Genomic DNA, 12,442 nt, shown 5'->3' with positions numbered 1-12,442 from the left:
AATGTGTGTTTTAGTGGACTGGTCATCTGTAAAATTGTTTATGAATATAACTAGTAGTATGGTTGATGTCTATAGATGATGAAGTACAGGTAACACGCAACTTATGTGGATTTAGATTTATGAATACACACACACACACACACACACATATATATGTATATATATGGTAAAAGGGACACGGGTGGCGCTGTGGTCTAACCCTCTTGGGCTTGCTGATCAGAAGGCTGGCGGTTCGAATCCCCACAATGGAGTGAGCTCCCGTTGCTCTTTGCCAGCTCCTGCCAACTTAGCCGTTCGAAAGCGTGCCAAGTGCAAGTAGATAAATAGGTACCACTGTGGCGGGAAGGTAAACGGTGTTTCCGTGCGCTCTGTTTTCCATCACTGTCGGCCTGAAAGTGAGTTGAGCACCACAACCCCATAGTCGCCATGGGGTCCTTTACCTTTTACATATATATATATATATATATATATATATATATATATATATATGGTAAATGGGGTGGAAATGGAGTGGGTGTCTGGAAAAAAAAGACTTTTGCTATTCTACCTGCCATTAAACCTAATGGGTTCTGATTATATTTGATTTTGGCTTTAGGCGTTATCTCTGGAACATAACCCCTATTTAAGTTGAAAGTTGCCTGTTAAGTTAAATAACACAAGCAAGCTAAATATGGGTGGGGGGGGGGAATCTAATAGGGGAGAAATCTGATTCAGTTTGCATTTAAAATCAAACTTACCAAACCCATACTTTCTGAAACAAGGTGTGAACTGAAATACAGCCATCCCCTGAAATACACAATTTTCTAAACTTTGCAATGCAGTTCTCTAGTCAAGCTAGCCAAAAATACACATACAGTCGTACCTTGGTTTGTGAATGCCTTGGTAAGTTTTGGCTCCCAAATGCCTCAAACCCAGAAGTGAGTGGCTGTGGCTTCCGATTGATGAAGCTCCTGCCACCAATCGGAAGCCGTGCCTTGATTTTCAAACTTTTTCAGAAGTTGAATGGACTCCCAGGACAGATTATATCCGAGAACCAAGGTACAGCTGTATTAGGGTGAAGGGCGTATATAAATGCATATATTAGTGGACATAGCATGTGAAATGCATTTACTCAGGAAAATTGCTTGCAATCATGCATATATTTTCAAAACTGTATATTACATATTAAAAGAAACTTGCACTAAAAGGCTGACACATTTTTGTAAGGGTTTTCCAATGCAAATTGCTGTTAAATTTAAGATAGGAAAAATTAGAATCTGAGATAACAGAAAGTTGACTGATTTGTCCATCTGTGCTTGAATGTATAGAGGGATGGAGAGGATGACTATTCCTAATAATAATAATAATAATAATAATAATAATAATAATAATCTATAGTAACCTGAATGTAAAATGTATACTTAAGCAGGGCTTTTTTCCAGGTTTGAGGGGCCCTTGGCAAATAGGTGGATCCTTGCCTAAACTAGGACTCCCCCACAGTTTATTCATTTATTCATCCGTGGGCAGCAACAGGACTCAAGTTTGAAGACATTTGGTCTCTACTGGAAGCTAACATTTTAATTTCCTGCACTATAGCCCAGCACTGGGAAAAGGACATTTATTTAACAGGAACCCAAGTTAGGCACCAGTGGTAGGCACTGTGATGGGATGTTGAGCTGCTTGTGCGTAAAGTTCTTAGTCCCTCAGTGTTTGGCTAAGTCCACAAACCACTGTCTGTAACGGAGCTCCATAAGCATGGCTCCGTCAGTCGCTGGCAGAATCCGACAGTGGGCGTTTACGGAACTTCTTCCAGCATAAAAGCTCCTTAACGGAAACACGTCTTCTGGACTCTCTGCGTGACAGTTTCCGGCGAGGAGTGGGTGTCCCTATAGGAGGTCCTGAAACCTCCCCGCTGTTCTCGCTGGAATTGTCTCTGAGCCATCCTTCAGACTCACTTTGCCTTGGAGCTCTTTCTCTCCCCCTGCTGGTTCCCTCCTCCGCTGATAAGTCTCTCTCACCCTCTGGGAGCCCTTGCACCACTGGTTCTTCCGATGACAGTTCCCTGACAGGCACTGTGGGTTTTCCAGAGCCCTGGCAGCTGTCCAATGTTTCTGGGTGCTGATATCAGGCCGGACACTAATCAGTATTGGTTGGAGCTTATGGTATCTATTTTTTTGCCTATTCCAGAATTCACACCAGCAGCCTGGATAGCTAAAACAGTTAAGATATTTTGTAGGCAATGTATTGCATAACAACATCTTCTTTGTGGATAACAGTATCCCTTGCTGTATGTGTGTTTTGGAACTCTCATACGATGCAAAAACTGTTCTTTGATGTTGTAGAATCACATAATAATTTTGCCTTTCCTTTCCTTAAAAACTAGACGCCAGCATGGAACAATTTACAGATATATTGTTGAATTTGATTTTCTTCTTTTTCATGTTTTTTATTGTGTCTCTTGCTTATTCGTAAAGACTGCATTTTTCTTAAGTAGGCATTGTATCTACAAAATTACAGAATGAAAACAAAAACTGTTTTCATACTTCTAAATGAGAAGTAACAAATGGAAGCATGATTTGAAAAATATAGATGAACAGAAGAAGCAGTAGATTTGAAAGTTACATTGCTGCCATTTCCTTAAACTTCAAATCTTAATGTATTTTAAAATTGGATGAGGTTTTCATACCACTTTTGGTGTTCTCCCTCACTGCTGTTTTAACATTTGCATTTTTTAAGATAGCTATGCATGTTTTATACTGTCAACCACCCTCATAATTTCTGCTGAAGGATGGTATAAATCTCTATTAAACAATAAATCAAACTTTGGTTTACAGGTGTGTACCAGAAAGGCACCGATCATTTGCTATGGGGGTTCACATGCTCTTTCTACGAATTTTGGGTATGTTTTCTAAAACCTCTATACTTAAGTAGGAACTAGGAACAATGGTCACAGTTCTAAGAATCACAAGTGCCCTGAAGCTCCATAGTTACCGTATTTTTCACTCTATAAGACGCACCAGACCACAAGATGCACCTAGTTTTTGGAGGAGGAAAACAAGAAAAAAATATTCCGAATCTCAGAAGCCAGAACAGCAAGAGGGATCGCTGTGCAGTGAAAGCAGCAATCCCTCTTGCTGTTCTGGCTTCTGGGATAGCTGTGCAGCCTGCATTCACTCCATAAGACGCACACACATTTCCCCTTACTTTTTAGGAGGGAAAAAGTGAGTCTTATAGAGCAAAAAATACGGTATCTATGGAAAAGGAAGGATCAGGATGTTACCTGTACAAATGTAGGTAACAGGTGACTCGATCATGGCTGATGTACACTATCATTAGCTCTATTCAGGCTGAAGTTTAAAACATATCTTTCTTAAGTTGATATTGACTCTGGAGGAGATACTACTGATAATTTATTGCTGCTGATTTGTGTTTATTTTTTATTTAAAATACACATGAAAGGCTCGTTTCATTGAATATTTTTAGATTTCATTAAATTTTATGTTGCTAGCCATGGTTTCTTTTGAGCAAAACTTAGTAATAAATAACTTGTAAATGAATAGGCTTCTGGAATATTGTTGATTTCTAAATAAGCAATATTCTTCTACATCCCATAACTCGTCTATATAAACTGCCACATATAGTGCTCCAAGCAGTACAATCTTGCCATATTTCCCTGATTCCTTATAATAACTCATGGAGTTTTGCTCTGAAGCACACTTTGTTACTCTGTTGTAGCTCTGGAGCAGGGTTGGAGACATGGAACAGACTAGTGGGACAGATCCTTATCTCCCATATAGAGATGGGAAGGCCTGGAAAAAACCTGGAAAACTTGGGGGAAAAAACCCAGGTTTTTTCCATTCTCTCCCCCCCCCCCCCAGTTTTCCCCATACTCCCCCTCCTCCGTTTTATTTCCAAAGCCTTTTTTTCTGGAAAAAATGAAAAAACAGTTTGATATAGGTTGAATATTCCACACACTTCCACCCTTTTTTTCTGGGAGAAAACAGCTTTGCAAAACAACAACAACATCAACAACAATCCTGCGGGAAAAGTGCCCCCCCATTTTTTCTGGGTTTTTCCAGGGCTTTCCATCTGTACTCCGCTACTGCTTATCAGCCAAATCTGACCAGTGGATTGGGTCCCTCAGAGTGTCTCCCGTCACTGAAAATTGGTGTGTGGGGGGATTTGCCCTCCCTTGCTTCAACAGTTCCAAATTTGTCTGATAGTTTTGTGTTAAGAACTTTGCCAGGCTCTACGTTTCATTTCCATTTTGATGATTTATCAAGCGAAAACTTATTAAAGATTGAGGAAAAACATCAATATGGTGACACTGGCTAGTCTGTACATTCAGAGGGCATGTTCTGGAGGCATGAATGCACAGAGAAATGTTCTTGTTTGAGAGAGCACATTGCAGAGGTAACTGAGAACAGGAGGATCTGGATCATAATCTGAATCTTAAAATATGAATTTTTTTTTGACAGTCAATTGATAGCATAGGGTTTATTCAAAACATTGCTATTGCCATTTAGTAATAGTTTTAGACATATAAACTACGTCTTTAAGTCTTGCAATCATGCATTTTGTTAAAGGCAAAAATATATTTATATTATTTTGGAATGCTTGAAGAGCCTTCTTTATTGGTTATAGAAGTCCACTATTGGTGCAACACCTCTATTTTACAGCATGGTTTCGGCATCTGAGTTTGCATTTTCAGTTGTTGTTTTTCACCATTCCATTTTCTACAGGCAGCATACCTGGACCAATCCTCTTTGGTGTTTCAATAGACAGTACCTGTACGCTATGGGATATAGATAAGTGTGGACGTAAAGGATCATGTTGGACCTATAACAACCACAGAATGGCCTATATGCTAGTGGGCATAAGTAAGTATCTCTCCAAAGCCTTGTGCTCCAAATAGTCTGAGTCTGAACAATTCCAGTGAAGATATAGGATGGGGGAGGCACCTTGTAGTTAGAATTACCGTATTTTTTGCTCTATAAGACTCATTTTTTTCCTCCTAAAAAGTAAGGGGAAATGTGTGCGCGTCTTATGGAGCGAATGCAGGCTGCGCAGCTATCCCAGAAGCCAGAACAGCAAGAGGGATTGCTGCTTTCACTGCACATCGATCCCTCTTTCTGTTCTGGCTTCTGAGATTCAGAATATATATTTTTTTGTTTTCCTCCTCCAAAAATTAGGTGCGTCTTGTGGTCTGGTGCGTCTTATAGAGCGAAAAATACGGTAACTGTTTTATTTCTCATTTGTCTGGTATGCTAAGCAAACTGAATACAGTGGTACCTCTGGTTACGTACTTAATTCATTCCGGAGGTCTGTTCTTAACCTGAAACTGTTCTTAATCTGAAGCACCACTTTAGCTAATGGGGCCTCCCGCTGCCACCACGCTGCTGGAGCACGATTTCTGTTCTCATCCTGAAGCAAAGTTCTTAGCCTGAGGTACTATTTCTGGGTAATCGGAGTCTGTAACCTGAAGCGTATGCAACCTGAAGTGTCTGTAACCTGAAGCGTATGTAATCCGAGGTACCACTGTACATGGTCTGAGGATCAGCAGTTTCTGATTATCGCTCGCGAGGGGCGATCTAACGTGCCCTGATGCTTGCTGGAAGTTATTGTGACAGACATGGACAGATGTCAGTTTCATATGAATGCAGTGGTGAGACCATAAATGGCTGACAACAGACGTGAAAGGGGAAACTGGAAGTTATCCCTTGTCAGACAGACTCACCTCCTCGGGTGGAGCTGCAGCAATAGCCTCCCAGCAGAGGTGTCACTGCTGCTTACCAAGAGGGGGGGGCGGGGGCTACCCAATGGTGAGACTCGCACTTTGTGGGCACACTGTTGGAATCAATCAGCTGCCCTGGTTGGTATGGTCACACAGCCTCAGCCTTGCACATTGGCGGAGGAAGGTGGGTGCGGGGGGGGGCACACCACTCCGAGTGTCATTCCTAAGCAGGGGTGACATTCGGCACTCCGCCCACCCGTGACTCGGACTCCCACGCCTACCGTGAGCTATTGGAGGAAGGAGCAGGGGGACCTGCTGCACTGCTTTGCTGGTTCCTTCCTCTCCCCTTCCAGCTCACCTGCCTCTTTCCCACCCTCTCCTCCAGCCGGGAGTCACGGGCAGGTGGTGCGCTGTTGTGAGTGGTGCGCAGTTGCCCCATGCTCCCGGCTGGAGGAGACAGGCAGGCAGGGGAGAGGATGGGAAGGAGGCAGGCAAGCAGGAAGGAGAGAGGAAGGAAGCGGGATTGGTGGGTGCGTGTCTGGCTATCCCACGCCTTGGAGGGCACCCTCTATGCCCCTCGGGAATGCCTCCCTGCGCCCCTCAGGAATGTGCCCGCCCTGGGCAGAGCGGGCATATGATGTGCCACTGGCCTTGCAGTCTTCCACATGGCAGTTTGGCAGGCCTCCCTCTACACAGAGCGCTATTTCTGCCTCTCTCTTGAGAGCCAGTGTGGTGAACCGGATTCAAGTCTCCGCTCCTCCACATGCAGCTGCTGGGTGACCTTGGGCTAGTCACACTTCTTTGAAGTCTCTCAGCCTCACTCACCTCACAGGGTGTTTGTTGTGGGGGAGGAAGGGAAAGGAGAATGTTAGCTGCTTTGAGACTCCTTCGGGTAGTGATAAAGCGGGGTATCAAATCCAAACTCTTCTTCTTTCTATAGCTCCCTCAGCTGGCCCAATGCCAATTGTAGACTGCATCTTAATTGGCTGCCTTTTAACTTATCAATAAATCAATCAATGTGTGGAATATCAAAGCTTCGATATAGGTTATGTTGCTGAGATCTCCAAAGAGGTGTGAAATAAATCTACAACACAATAAACCGAAAGCTATCACTAATTGCTAAATTAGCAAAAGGGAAATTGTTAAAATGCTGCAAATCTTCCTTCTTTCCCTTTCGCAGGCGTCATTGCCAAAGTCATCTCCATCATTTTTACTGTTACAGCAGTTTTCATATATAACCCTCCACCAGAGCAACTGGAGTCTTCAGAGAAGAAAGAAGAAGCAGTGACTTCTGTACAACTTTAACACAGCAAACCCCTAAATTTTTCATAGAAACTCTCACGCAAAAACTAAGACTGAAGCGATGGCTTTCTAAGAATGTGTCATAGCAGCTGGCTCTGCTAAATATGAATCATGCCAGCACCGGAGCACATCTTGAGCAACTGTTTCAAGTTTTTTTTTTAAAATAAAAATAAAATAAACACAGCCTGTCAGGTTTATTTCAGTCACCTCAAACAATGTTTCATTCAGGAAAAATACCATGAGGTTGGATCCAGACTTTCCAGAAATGCAATTCCATTAAGAGTATTCTTCCACTAGGTGAGAAGATGGGGAGAAGAGGAAATATGTACTGATTTCCCAATTCCTTCCTCAACCTCCTCTGACAGCCTCCCAAATTTGCACCAGCCTGGGAGGAAGAGGGGTTGGGGGTTGCAGAGGAAACAGGAAACCGTCAAAAATTGCCTCCAGAAATAAACCCCAGTGGGAGGTACCATTGGATGGGAATCTCTTCTGCAAACAGAAAAGGCAAATCTGGATCCAATCTCCTAGAATGTTGCAGAATATAAAACAGCACTTTGTTTTAATCTTATGTCAAAGAGATCAGAGGCGTATTTAAATTTTATGTTGTTTCTTTCCAGTCATCAGCAGCTATGTGCAATTGGCTTTAGGAGCTTATGTGCCACCAGCAGATTTATGACACTGCTGAACCCCACAGAAGCACTTTCTGTATGAAATAGCGGATACATGTAACTACTGTTGTTTTGCAAATAATGACAGCCACATGCATAGACCCCACTTATTCATGCAGTTGGTATCTCCACAAGCCCAGCAGTTGCCCCTATACTCCTGAGCATCTGACCTGACCTGTCAGTGAACTGTGATGCACTACAGAGAATTAGCCACCTAAGAGCTAAGTTTACTTGTTTAAAGCTCTTGTAATGTTTTCTACAAACCAGGCACACTATGCAACAATACTGTTGGCTAGTTGACCATAGATGCAAAGTGTTTTAAATTTATTTGCACCTCTGTCTCTCAAAGGATAAATGTGGATTGTTTACATAGCTTGCCAGCTTGACGAAACCGAGTGCCTGTTTTGTAGGCTTTCTTTGACTTGTAGGCTTTGACTTGACAGAAATGGTACAATTACAAGATGTGAAAATCTTTCTAGTGATTTCCTTGAATTATTTTGTTGAGCCACATAAAGAAAAAATGCTCTGGCAAATGCCTCTGTTGTTCATATATATATGAAATTATATATATGCTTTTATAAAAATGAAAGCATATAGAATGTTATACAACAGAGGCATTTTGTCTTTGTGTGGCTCAACAAAAGAATTCAAGAAAATTGCTAGAAAGATTTTCACATGCAGGACCCAGTACCATTGTTTAAGTGTGTGTGTGTGTGTGTGTGTGTGTATAACCATAGGAATACTAACTCAAAAAAAACTCAATTCAAGAAGGTTATTTTAAGCTCTTTATGTTCAAGAAAAATGGTTGCTGCCATGTCTCCAAACCCATTTGATGTAACTACTTGAACCTTTGGCCTATGCCTGTTTATAAACAGACTAATTTTAGTCAGGAGAATCATATATATTTTATCTACTATTTAAACCTGAAAACTAGTTAAACCAATAACCTTACACATTTTTATGTACCTTACAGTGCCATTAGGTGTATGTCACCATTCATATATGAATAGCGGCAATCGCAGATAAATTATTATTTTTTGTATGTCTGAACACTCAGATACACAACTTTCACTGAAGTGTATCTGAGAAGTGCAGAAAGAATATGTCTATATTTAGACATTCATAAAATTAATTTGTGATTCTTGTCATTCCAACGTCAAGTTAAACACTCTCATGCGTTCTCAATATTAGTGCCATAAAATGGAGTGCGTTGAATCTTAAACGTCTTCATAAATGCTAGGATACATGGGGATGTTATCATTTCCCACCTTATTTTCTATCACATGTTTTCCCATTAATTCCAAAATAATTGTGAGGAGGAGTAATTTAGGATGCATTTACAGCATCTTATGCCCCCAGCAGTCATAAAAATATTACCATTTGAAAGTATGGAGCAGAGAGAATGGTGCAGCTTCAGTGATTCACAACATGACTTGTCTGTTTTCATAAGGGTATCAGAAAAGTGGTCCTTGGGATCACTGGCAGTAAAAGGGTTCTGTAACAGATCACAAAAAAAAAGAAGCCTGCACAAGTTAGGATCTCTGCAGCACAAGCAAGTAATATACTTTACTCTTCCTGCTTTTCAGGCTTTTTCAGTTCTACAATTTAAAAAAGTTTTGTCTCAGTATTTTGTTTCACAAGCAATGTGAATCATAATCTCTTCTTGCAGTGATCTGGACAAAGTTATCAACCGTACTGTTTGTGTCTTTTTTATATAATGCAAATACATCCATAGGGTTAGAAAGCACCTTTGGTTTTATATGTATGTTGGATTCTTATGATAAAGGGCTGATCATTTTAGAAGCGTTAAAATGCATTTAGAAAGAAATAGTTGGGGGTAACCAATTAACTTTCTGCCATTTTAAGCTAGCCTTATTATGACTGCCAGAACTTTTCTGAAACCAAATGCCTTAAAGAGTTCAGCCACAATCCAAAATGTGGGTGATCAAGGCAATGGGAAGATTTTCTTCTCTTTTCCTCCATAGCAATCTGGTTCTGTCAGATTGCTTTTTGCAGCTTCCCCTTGTGAATTGTGGGGAGTACTTTATTGCATTTAGACAAAAGGAAGTTGCTTGCACAGAGCTACTTACATAACATTGGCAAACACATTTCTCTAAATTTTGGCGAGTAGGCTATGGTCCTGGACCCATTTATGTGTACTTTTCCTGCAGAAATCACTGTGCTCTCTTTCAGATACCTTTCTATACATACTACTATTTGGGTGCAGGATTGTATATAAATCCTCTTTCAATTACAGTGTGAAGAACTTATCAAGATTTGTTTTTTGGGGTTTTTAGTGTCAAATAGTATTTTCCAATGGAAACCATCTAACAGAGTTAGGTATGCTCAGGCTCTGTGGACATTATGATTTTGCTCTTTGCAAGCTAACAGAATGCTCTTTTATATTGCCACTGAGTGCCAGATAATTGCACTATTTTGTTGTATCAATAAATGTATTTGTGTGTACATATATGCACATCACACAACTCTATGCAAAGATCCTGAACAGACTGTACTCCTGTTGTGTTGAACAGTTTCACATAATATTTTGAATGATAGAGTATTTATTTTAGAACATCACACCAAGAGGTAAATGCCTTACAATTTTTATTTTGTTCAAACAGATTATTTTTAAATATTTGACTTGAAATAAAGTTTTATTTCAAATGTATTAATGTTGTGGACTCTGCTTTCTTTCTGAATGATTTAATAATGTTGTTGCATTTGCTTATTAGCTCAAAAGTTTTAAACCAAATGTTGCATTCCAAATACAAGGCAAGACTTATGCAAAACCTGTAATCCAGAAGAATTTAAAGCTGCTGTCAGGTCTGTTTCCCAGCTTCTAGGTTCACTTACCTGTTTTGAGTCATATTGCTGGAACAACCACACTAGTGCCACTTCCACAGTTTTATGAGTGCATATAACATCTTTTTGCTTACATCTATGAAAAGCATGCGTTGTGTGAAGAAGAGGCTCATATTGGGCCATGAGAAAAGAGGACCAAACTTTTTAGCATTATTCCGCCAACAGATGGTGCTGTTGTTTCTCGTAACACCACCTCTTTTGGAAGCTGAATAAGGTTTTTAGGCTTTGCTTGGTTTTTAAAAGATCAGAGTAAAGAAGCTGCAACAGATTCAATCCTTTATCACACGAAATGCAACCACCATTTAATAGGATGGAACTGTTATTATTATTATTATTATTATTATTATTATTATTATTGACTTCTAATGGGGGAAATGACAAGTCAATCTTGGAGGGTGGACTGGAGACATTGACTCTTCCTGCACACCTTCCTGTACATGCAATAGGGAAGAGATAATATGCATTGTCTTTAAAATATTTATATAATTTTTACTGAAAATTTGACAGCACATAATACAAGCAAAACAATCAAACCTAAGATATTTTGACTTCACAGATAAAGTAAACTAAACTATGAGCTATCAGTATTGACAGCTCATGTAGTAACTCATATTGGACAGAAAATGATTTCTCTCTCTATATAAAAGCACATAGAATATTGTCTGAAAAAACTAATGGTTTTACCTTTCTCTTCCAGCAGGCACAATCAAATAACGCTGGATTTGTAAGTTTATGTTGTAGTTAGATCACTGCATTTTCTTAACTCAGTTTTTTAGTCTCATTTTTTTTGTTAAGGTATCTTTCTAATATTGACTTCCCTCCTAAATAGAAAGAATAGCAGAGAAGTAAAAATGCCTTACGATTAGGGTGCCCAAAGGTTTATATCTAATGATATTGGTCACCCTTGTTTCTTATTATTTTTGTGCATGATAAAATTAAACACCCATATTTTGACCTGTTTACTTTGTCCTCTAGACACCTTCATAACTTGGATCAACCGTTCCCAAAGGACAATTTGCCACACCTGTCTGTGCCACCTAGCTGCACAGACTTCCCCTAGTGTTTTCCATGTCAGAGCTATTACTACTTGTGCTGCCACTGAAAAGTGGCTGATCAATCCTCTCCTCTATGGACCTTCATTGCCCACATCAAACAAAGTCAATAATGTTACATCAAACAGTAGCATAACTATGGTTTGCTTTGTAATGGCTTCCACCTCTAACAACATCACAGTCCAAAAAGTTTCCACCTTTGGAGGACACCACATACGGTGATAAGGACACATTGGGGCAGCTCCTCTAACAGATTGTTGTGGATTCACTGGAAATGAGTGGCAATCTTCAGAGTTGTTCGACCTGGCCTTTAGCTTGGAGCCAATTTGTTTCCCTCCCCCTCTTTCTTTTTCCTTTTTCCTTTCTCCTCCTGTGATGAGGCTGCATTTTAATATTTTAATGTTTCAGTATTTTAATTGATGTATTTTAATCTTGTTTTTAAGCTGTATTCATTCAACTTGTTTTTATTATTGCTTGTTACCCGCCCTCAGCCTGGCCTTGGCTGGGGAGGGCGGGGTATAAATAAAAATTATTATTATTATTATTATTATTATTATTATTATTATTATTAGAGTTAAACCCCACTTTGTATGCATTTGAGCTTTGGCACTCTAATTTGAGTTTAAGTAGTCTGCAGGGCTGTCTTTAGCAGATGTGGCTCCGGGGTGCGAATATCTGCCCAGCGCCCCCAAATTACCACGGATAGTGGTGGGGGGGGGGTTTGAAGCTGCGTACTGCCAGCCATGGGGGGGGGGGCGCACAACTCTCTCCTATGCCACTGCAGGAGATCAATTCCTGCAGGAGATCAATTCCTTCCAGCCATATAGTTGGTGGGGCGCAGC

General features: G+C 40.4%; 1 protein-coding gene across 2 annotated transcripts in view; it reads left to right on the top strand.

Annotated features, from left to right (window-relative positions):
- SLCO4C1 (solute carrier organic anion transporter family member 4C1) overlaps nucleotides 1-10,354 on the top strand; it is a 37,549-nt gene extending 27,195 nt beyond the window's left edge. For both annotated transcript variants that reach the window (XM_083576836.1, XM_083576837.1), the window contains exons 11-13: nucleotides 2,814-2,878; nucleotides 4,722-4,859; nucleotides 6,894-10,354. In XM_083576836.1, the coding sequence (XP_083432962.1) occupies nucleotides 2,814-2,878; nucleotides 4,722-4,859; nucleotides 6,894-7,018 (328 nt within the window). In that variant the 3' untranslated portion in view covers nucleotides 7,019-10,354. The remainder of the gene's footprint in view (nucleotides 1-2,813; nucleotides 2,879-4,721; nucleotides 4,860-6,893) is intronic.
- Nucleotides 10,355-12,442: the final 2,088 nt, after the last annotated feature.

This window comes from Podarcis filfolensis, assembly GCF_964270895.1.
Source record: "Podarcis filfolensis genome assembly, chromosome: 11".
Classification (NCBI taxonomy): domain Eukaryota; kingdom Metazoa; phylum Chordata; class Lepidosauria; order Squamata; family Lacertidae; genus Podarcis; species Podarcis filfolensis.
The sequence above is the reverse complement of the archived record's forward strand: the minus strand, read 5'-3'. Positions and strand labels throughout refer to the sequence as shown.